The 9,376-nt window shown below is 41.5% G+C and overlaps 1 protein-coding gene across 1 annotated transcript in view; it reads left to right on the plus strand.

The window, feature by feature from the left end:
* Window positions 1-6,061, plus strand: part of dmtn (dematin actin binding protein) — a 40,495-nt gene extending 34,434 nt beyond the window's left edge. The window contains exon 18 of the mRNA XM_034691246.1: window positions 75-6,061. Within this exon, the coding sequence (XP_034547137.1) occupies window positions 75-188 (114 nt within the window). The 3' untranslated portion in view covers window positions 189-6,061. The remainder of the gene's footprint in view (window positions 1-74) is intronic.
* Window positions 6,062-9,376: the final 3,315 nt, after the last annotated feature.

A 9,376-nucleotide genomic window follows, 5' to 3' on the forward strand; every position in this document is an offset into this window, starting at 1 on the left:
ATCTCTCTCTCTCTCTCTCTCTCTCTCTCTCTCTCTCTCTCTCTCTCTCTCTCTCTCTCTCTCTCTCCCCACAGAGACACCTCTCTCAGGAGGAGTTCTTCAGCGTTTTCGGGATGTCCATCGAGGAGTTCGACCTCCTCTCTCTCTGGAAGAAAAACGACCTGAAGAAGAAAGTCTGTCTCTTCTGACTGCACCCCCCCTTCCCCTCCCCCCTTCAGCTCTTCCTGGATCCCTGCAGGATCCTGAAACCACACAGACTCTGAACATAGAACATCACAATCAGCACCGCCGCCATCATCGTCACAGGGGGGGGGCGCTCAGGTTTGATGTGATTCACGGTGAAGGTTTGAGGAGGAGACGCGGAGTGAGTTTAGGTTTCTGCTGCACACAAACTCCACCTGATTCCGAGCAGAGCTTCTGTTTGATAAGCTTCAGTTTCTAAATGTCTGTGGAAATGTTTTATTGATCAAACTGCAGAGCGAGCGCAACAAACATCAGCTGAGGGAGCACAGAGCAGGAAGACAAAGAGCTTCAGCGTTTCTTTAATTAGCTTAGTTTGGGAGTTTTGTTCACCTTGTATGCAAACTAGAAATGAAGGCAGACAAACTCTACACGCTGAAATTCATTTAGAAAGCATTCCAGTGTCTAAAAACCTTAAAGAGGAAGAGAACAAGTTTTGGAATTGCTCCTTTAGTTTGCTTCAATTGGCACATGAGCTGTGAGGTAATCCCTGCAGACGCGTCCTCTGAAACACGACAGTTAAACACTGACGAACAAAAAGATAAAATAACTACAAGTGATTTTTCTTAAGATGACATTCATCCGTTCCTCGTGCTCTCAGTCGTTGTGGCAGAGGAATCCTGGGAAATGAAGTTCAGACGTTCCTCTCGTCGGAGGTTGAATGTCAGTGCCACTTTTTTTTTAGCATTTAAGGTTTCCGTATGAGATTAAAGAACATAACACAGACCGTATCTCCATGAACATTATCTACTCCGGCTGTTTGAGATTGAATCCCGCCTCAAACTGAAGGATTGAAGTTTTATAACCAAGCTTCCAGCTGCAACCACATTCCTGCTGACTCTGTGTCAGACTGAAACACAAACACGAAGCCGACTGGAGCAATTAACCTGTTAGCGATCCTTTTAAAGGGTTGCTCCTATTGGCCAAGCCAGCTATGATGTCATAATGACGGCATTTCTTACCCAGCACTTAAAGTCAAAACAAGGAGGCGGTTTGATCACAGTCTGATGTTTAACACCACATCCACGAGCTAATCATGCTAATCATGCTAACTCCTCGTTGAGCCCTGAAATGATATTTTCTCACGTAGTCATTTTTAAACCGACGAGATTAGGAGTTAAAAGCCAGCGTATAAGCTCTACAAGACAATATATAGCTAAATGCTACAAGCTAACAAGCGCACATGCAGGATGCTAACACTGATGTCTAGCTTTTTGTCTGAAACCAGATACTAGCATACTACCTACTGCACACTTCCTGCTAACCTCACTGTTAGTTAGCTGTTTAAAACACACGTCTTGCACGTCCTCTTCAATCCGCAAGCTAATCATGCTAATCATGCTAATCATGCTAACTCCTCGTTGAGCCCTGAATCGATATTTTCTCACGTAGTCATTTTTAAAACCACCGATTAGGAGTTAAAAGCCAGCTTTTAAGCTCTATGAGAATATATATAGCTAATGCTACAAGCTAACAAGCGCACATGCAGGATGCTAATGCTGATGTCTCGCTTTTTGTCTGAAACCAGATACTAGCATACTACCTACTGCACACTTCCTGCTAACCTGACTGTTAGTTAGCTGTTTACAACACACTGCTACACGTCCTCTTCAATCTGAGCTCATCATGCTAATCATGCTAACTCCTCGTTGAGCCCTAAATCGATATTTTCTCACATAGTCATTTTGAAACCAACGACATTAGGAGTTAAAAGCCAGCATATAAGCTCTACAAGACTATATATAGCTAAATGCTACAAGCTAACAAGCGCACATGCAGGATGCTAACACTGATGTCTAGCTTTTTGTCTGAAACCAGATACTAGCATACTACCTACTGCACACTTCCTGCTAACCTGACTGTTAGTTAGCTGTTTAAAACACACCTCTTGCACGTCCTCTTCAATCCGAGCTAATCATGCTAATCATGCTAACTCCTCGTTAAGCCCTGAATCGATATTTTCTCACGTAGTCATTTTTAATCCGACGAGATTAAGTGTTAAAAGCCAGCGTATAAGCTCTACAAGACTATCTATAGCTTCCTGCTAACCTGACTGTTAGTTAGCTGTTTACAACACGCTCCTGCACGACCTTTTCAATCACAAATTTCCCGTCTGAGCTATCACGACAAGGCTAGCATGTAAAATTCAACACACATCTAAATGTGCTGTCTCTAAAGCTTCATCGTTACTTGAACGGGGCTCTCAAGTCTCACACATTGGCCGTGAGACACACGCATTTCAACCTGTTCACATGTTCACATGCCACACTTTGTATTTCTCACGCACAATAAGTACTAGGACAACGACCACCAAGTTGCGCTGCTTTTCCTTCAGAAGGAGCTTGCCAAGCACCAGCTAAGAAAGGAATATGGCTACCCAACAGCCAATCAAAAAATAGTAACAACGTTACGTTCCAAAGAAAAGGATGCACATGCGCAATGCAGACTGACCGCGGATTCGCAGATTAGAACAAGCGTTCAGTAGAGGTCTAAAAGATTTGGGGCCACTGGAGTCCTGTGAGGTTTCATCTTGTGCACTCAAGTTATCATCCTGTGTGAGGAAGAGATAAATATTTTTATGTGGGAACAATTTAATGTATCTTGTGTGCACAAGATAAAGATGATGACCTCTGCAGGGCTTCAGGGTTCTGGAGGAGAGACGACGGAGTCAAAAGAAACACCTATAGTCCGGTTCAAACACACAGGAGAGAGAGGATGTTTCACTTCACGTCAGGGATCGGATTAAACCTTCAGACCGCTCAGACTGTGATCAAACTCCTCCTCGTTTCTTCTTTCTTCAGCAAAAGCCACTGCCCTGTTTTACCTAAGAACACTGCACACACACACACACATGCACACACACATGTACACACACATGCACGCACACACCTGTGAGAGATGTTTGCAGTTTCAAAGAACAATATGAACCATGAAACCAAAAGCCCAGAGCAGAAACCCGTCTGAACTCTGAGCTCTGGTTCGTCCAAAACGCAGGTTGTAGACGTTCAGTGTTGCTTAGTGACCAAATGATGTGCAGCTATTTTTTAGCCTACTTAGACCAGTGGTACGTTTGTTAATAAAACTCTGAATGAAAAAGAAAACTCAGTTTCAAAAAAATATCAACACATGAATGTTGGGAGGAGAAAACGACACATTTCACCCTCTGAGGAGGCGACGAAGAGACGAAGGACAAAAAACTCTTACTGGACTTTTCTGAGGTGTTGGAACCAAAGGAGGACAGAGGCATGATGGGAAAAACTTGAGATTTTACACCGACATTTTTCACTGCAACACCAGACTTCAACAAAACACAGAGAACTGAAGTGATGAAAACAAAGACATCTTTGGAAAAGGACGAGTCGAGGAAGTTTAAATATCCATCAGCATCATGTCAGACCTCGACTCACAAGGAGGACAACAAACTGATTTCAAAATCAAACTTCAGTCTGATTGACAGATTTAAAGGTACAGTGTTGGATTTTATATTTCAGTGAATTAAACTCACACAGTGAGCTTGGTTTAATGACTGTAAACAGCTGAGACATCCCTCGTATGTTGTATGTTGTAGTTCATGATTTCACCACTAGATGTCACTGTTGTTATTTTACACTACAAATTAATGATCACCATATCAAAGTACTTTGTCATTTTGAACTTTTTGTTGCTGTTTGTTGATTAACGGGAGTTACGGCAGTTATGATTAGCCGTTAGCTTTCTGAGAGGCAATGAGGCTAGCGGAAGTTAGCACTTGGCTGTTCACTGGTTGGCCAAACGGAGTGAAAATGTCATATCTGCGACAATATTTTGATCAATTTGGACGTTACGGTCTACTAGGTAAGATATACGTTACGTCTCCGTGGTGAAACCAAACAACGACACAACTTAAGTTACAAACTAACTCATTTCAACGTATGTTTTAGTGACGACTTTACACCCTTACGTAGGACTCAACTTATGCAGAGCTGGTGCAACAGGCCACAAACAAAGATGGATGTCCATCATAGCTTCATATCAAGATAGGCAAAAATTGGCATCCATGTTTGTTTTGCTTCGAACATCATTTACAATAATTGGTGGCCAGAAATAAGCAAACATGTTTTGTCCATATTTGTTTTGATAGAAGTACCGTCAACATTTGGCGTCATTTTTTCAGTTTACCACAAGAAGAGGCGACCCATGTCCTCCATAACAAGCACTGATCCAAGAGCTGGGAATGGTTGACTTCCAAGTTTGTTTTGCAGCTAAAACTTGGTACTGATGTTTGCTTCAAGAAAAACCAACAACACTTGGCGTGTGTTTAATTTCTGCCCTTAGAGCATGCTATGTCTCTTCAATATAAGGACACATTTGATGGAAACCTACCCATCAACATGGTCATTAATAACCAGACCTCTCCCCACCTGTGCAGAGTCTCAGTGTTTACAGTCATCATTGTCACCGTTGTTTTTAAATGAAGGTGATTCATTGAAGGTAAAATCAAACTTGCAGCACCTTTAAAATCAGATTTCAGAGACTCAGTCCTGAGTTTAGTTTGAACAGTCAGGCTGAATTCACTCTCACTGCAAATGCCAAAATCACCAACGCCACATCCTGCGTCACACACCACCATGTCTGCCTCGCCACCACACGCTTCCTGTATCTGTGGATAAAAAAAAAGACTTGAAAAAAGAAAAAAAAACAACACTGGATGAAGATGTGAGATTTGTCAGTTGGAGTGAGCGAGCATTGGTCACTTTACGTTGATGATTTCCTTTTTTTCTTTCTTTTGATTTCTGGAGGAATGATTCTGACGCCGTTTGATGATACTGAGAGGATTTATGCTTTGTTCTGATTGGCTGTGTGTAGTTAGAAACAGGAAGTGGGTTGCTGTGACTAACACCATGATGACACAAAGATTGTTCCATGTTTGATTCTTTTTGTACATTTCAAAGTGTTTTTTCTTTTTGTATTGAATTATTTAAACACACAGGGTGACTTTGTGGAGGCAGGTCACTGTCAACACACCTGACGTTTAAACTGCTGCATGCACAATGTCCTTATGATGATGTCATATTTTTATTCAACTTTTATTGAAGTGTATTCATATAAAAACAGTTGCGGGATCAGGTGGTCAGGTGCACAAAATGTATGCTCTGGATTTGAATTCATGTTATTTTTCCTTTTTTGCACTCTAAGGTCAGATTGAGGTCATACTGAGGTCAGATTGAGGTCAGACTGAGGTCAGACTGAGGTCAGATTAAGGCCAGGCTGAGGTCAGATTGAAATAAGATTGAGGTCAGACTGAGGTCACACTGAGGTTAAAGTAAAGTCAGACTGAGGTCGGATTAAGGCCAGAGGTCACAGTGAGGTCAGTGTAAAGTCAGATTAAGGCCAGACTGAGGTCAGACTGAGGTCAGACTGAGGTCAGACTGAGGTCAGTGTAAAGTCAGACTGAGGTCAGATTAAGGTCAGACTGAGGTCAGACTGAGGTCAGACTGAGGTCTGAGTAAAGTCATACTGAGTTCAGATTAAGGCCAGACTGAGGTCAGATTGAGGTCAGACTCAGGTCACATTGAGGTCAAAGTAAAGTCAGATTGAGGTCACACTGAGGTCAGAGTAAAGTCAGACTGAGGTCAATCTGAGGTCAGAGGTCAGTCCAGTTGATGGTGACTCACCTGTCCAAAGCCGCCCTGCTGCTGTACATACTCAACCACTGAATGACGAAATAATTAGTGTTGTTGTTGTTTTCATTTCTGGATGCAGGTGATGTAACAAATGAATGGTGATGTGAATGATTAACCATGAGTTACAATAAAGAGCATTTCTATTTGCTTTGAAGAAACTCTGGTCTACTGTATTCATAAGATAAATCACAGTTTTCAATGAAAATGTTTGACTTACACAATAAATTTACAATTAAGGCTGCAGCTCTCTGAGGCTGAACCATACACAGTTAGACATGGATGTCAACCACCAGATATTTTGAAGTTCAATGGCGTGCTTCTGTTCCTAAAAATTAGGGAACAGTTAGGTCAAAATGTGGTGGTTCATTGTGGCGGGGGCTTTCAGAGTAAGGTGTCTTGCCCAAGGACACTTCAGCATGTGGACAGCGGGACCTGGGATCGAACCTATGACCATCTGATTGAGAAAGACCAACTCTAACCACTGAGCCACAGCCGCCCATGAAAAGAGAGACAGAGAGGCACCTGCACGGCCAGGGATCTGAACCAGGAAGCAACGTCACTAACCACTTGACCCGTGTGTTTAAAATGTATTGATGGAGGGTTTAGATAAAGGCTCTTTAATCTTTACATAAGGATTAGTAGCTTGGACAGCAAAGCATTAGCATGTGAGCTAAAAGTTACCCTTTTTTAAGTTGAGTATTTACAGGAAAAATAAAGACAGCTTAAAACTCTGCAATGAAAAAAAAAAAAGCTTATAGTTAGAGCTAGCTCAGGCTTGGACCAGCGCTTAATCAGCTTTTAGCTCTCTTGTCTCGTAGGTTCTTCTGGATCACTGCTATATCTTATCCTGTCTTGATGTCATCAAAGGAGTAAATCAAAACAATCTGATTAAAATTAGAACCTCGAATGCAGCTGAACAGAATAATATCAAAATTAAATGTGGTTTACTGAATGTTAGATCACTGTCTGCTAAAGCTGTTTTAATAAACGAGATTATATCAGATAATCTCTTTGATATATTCTCACTAACTGAAACCTGGCTGGGTGAGAATGAATACCTTAGTTTAAATGAAGCCACTCCTCCTAGTCACCTTAATGCTCAAAACCCTCGAGTAACTGGCCGAGGTGGTGGAGTGGCAGCTATTTTCAATTCTAGTTTTCAGATTAACCCTAGACCCAAACTGGGCTGTTGCTCCTTTGAAGGCCTAGTTCTCAGCTTTCCCAATCCAGTTTCTAAAACAGTGCAACCAATCTTATTCGTTATAATTTACCGCCCTCCTGGCCCGTACTCTGAATTTTTAACTGAATTTTCAGAGTTTTTATCTAATTTAGTCCTCAGCTCAGATCAAATAGTCATAGTAGGTGACTTTAATATTCATGTAGACGTTGATAATGACAGCCTTAGCATTGCGTTTATGTCCCTGCTGGACTCAATTGGCTTCTCACAGGTTGTTAACAAACCTACTCACCATTTCAATCACACCCTCGATCTTGTTCTGGCCTATGGTCTTGAAATTGAGGACTTATTAGTCTTCCCACAAAATCCGCTTTTATCAGATCACTGTTTAGTAACGTTTGATTTCCTCCTAGTAGGTTCTACTCAAGGTAATAAAACGTAATAACCAGGAATTTGTCTGATAGTGCCGTAGCTAAGTTCAAAGAGGCTATCCCTGCTGCGTTAAACTCAGTATTTAGTCCAACCTTAGCTCAAAGCTTGTATACTAGCTCCAGTTCCTCTCAGCTAGATCAGTTTGTAGATGATACTACAGGTTCTCTGCAGGTTACCCTAGACCTAATCGCTCCTCTTAAACAGAAGACTATTAGACGACAGAGGCTAGCTCCGTGGTATAATGCTCAAACCCGTGAACTAAAACAAAACTCTAGAAAACTAGAAAGATTATGGCGCTCCAATAAAACAACTGAAACCTGCTCACTCTGGAAGGATAGTCTTAATAAATATAGGAAGGCCCTGCAGCATGCTCGAGCTGCCTATTACTCCTCTCTAATAGAAGAGAATAAAAACAACCCTAGGTTCCTCTTCAGCACTGTAGCCAGGCTGACAGACAGTCATAGCTCCACTGAGCCATGTATTCCTTTAGCCCTCAGCAGCGATGACTTTATGAGCTTCTTTAATGATAAAATCTTAAAGATTAGAGATCAAATTAGTAACCTCTTACCTTTAACTAGTGTAGGACCCTTTACCAACAGCGGGATCATTGAAACGGCGTTAAAGCCAGATGTATACCTAGACTGTTTTTCACCCATTGACCTTCCTGAACTGGTTTCAACAGTTTCTTCAGCTAAACCATCGACCTGTCTTTTAGACCCAATCCCAACTAAGCTGCTAAAAGAAGTAATTCCACTAGTTAGCAGTTCTTTACTAAGTATGATTAATATGTCTTTACTGACAGGCTATGTACCTCAATCATTTAAAGTAGCTGTAATTAAACCTCTCCTTAAAAAGCCCACTCTTGATTCAGGCTCCTTATCTAACTATAGGCCGATATCTAACCTCCCCTTTATCTCTAAAATCCTGGAGAAAGTGGTGTCAGTTCAGCTCTGGGACTTTCTTAAGAGCAACAGTTTGTTTGAGGACTTTCAGTCGGGGTTTAGAGCCCACCATAGCACAGAGACTGCACTGTTAAAAGTAACCAATGATCTACTAATGGCCTCAGACAGTGGTCTTCTTTCCGTACTTGTTTTATTAGATCTTAGTGCTGCATTCGATACGATTGACCATCAAATCCTGTTACAGAGATTAGAGCAACTAATTGGCATTACAGGGACTGCGTTAGCTTGGTTTAAATCGTACTTAACAGATCGATCTCAATTTGTTCACGTTAATGAAAAGTCCTCAGTGCAGACCAGGGTTAGTCAGGGAGTTCCACAAGGATCAGTGCTAGGACCAATTCTTTTCACCTTATATATGCTTCCTCTAGGTAACATCATGAGGAAGCACTCTATTAATTTTCATTGTTATGCTGATGACACTCAGCTCTATTTATCAGTGAAGCCAGAAGAAACCAATCAGTTATCTAAATTAGAAGCTTGTCTAAAAGACATAAAGACCTGGATGACCAGAAATTTCTTACTGCTAAACTCAGGAAAAACTGAAGTGATTGTTATTGGCCCCAAACACCTCAGAGAGACTTTTTCTAATAATATAAGTACCTTAGACGGCATTAGTCTGGCATCCAGCACCTCGGCTAGGAATCTAGGAGTCCTATTTGATCAAGATTTATCCTTCAAGTCCCAAATTCAGCAAATCTCAAGGTCAGCCTATTTTCACTTGCGCAATATTTCTAAAATTAGAAACTTCCTATCTCAGAGCGACGCAGAAAAACTAGTCCATGCATTTGTTACCTCCAGGTTAGATTACTGTAACTCCCTCTTATCAGGCTGCCCCAATAAGTCTCTAAAGACTCTTCAGCTAGTTCAAAACGCTGCAGCTCGAGTATTGACTAAAACTAGGA

Source organism: Notolabrus celidotus, chromosome 9, assembly GCF_009762535.1.
Source record: "Notolabrus celidotus isolate fNotCel1 chromosome 9, fNotCel1.pri, whole genome shotgun sequence".
NCBI classification, from domain to species: Eukaryota; Metazoa; Chordata; class Actinopteri; order Labriformes; family Labridae; genus Notolabrus; species Notolabrus celidotus.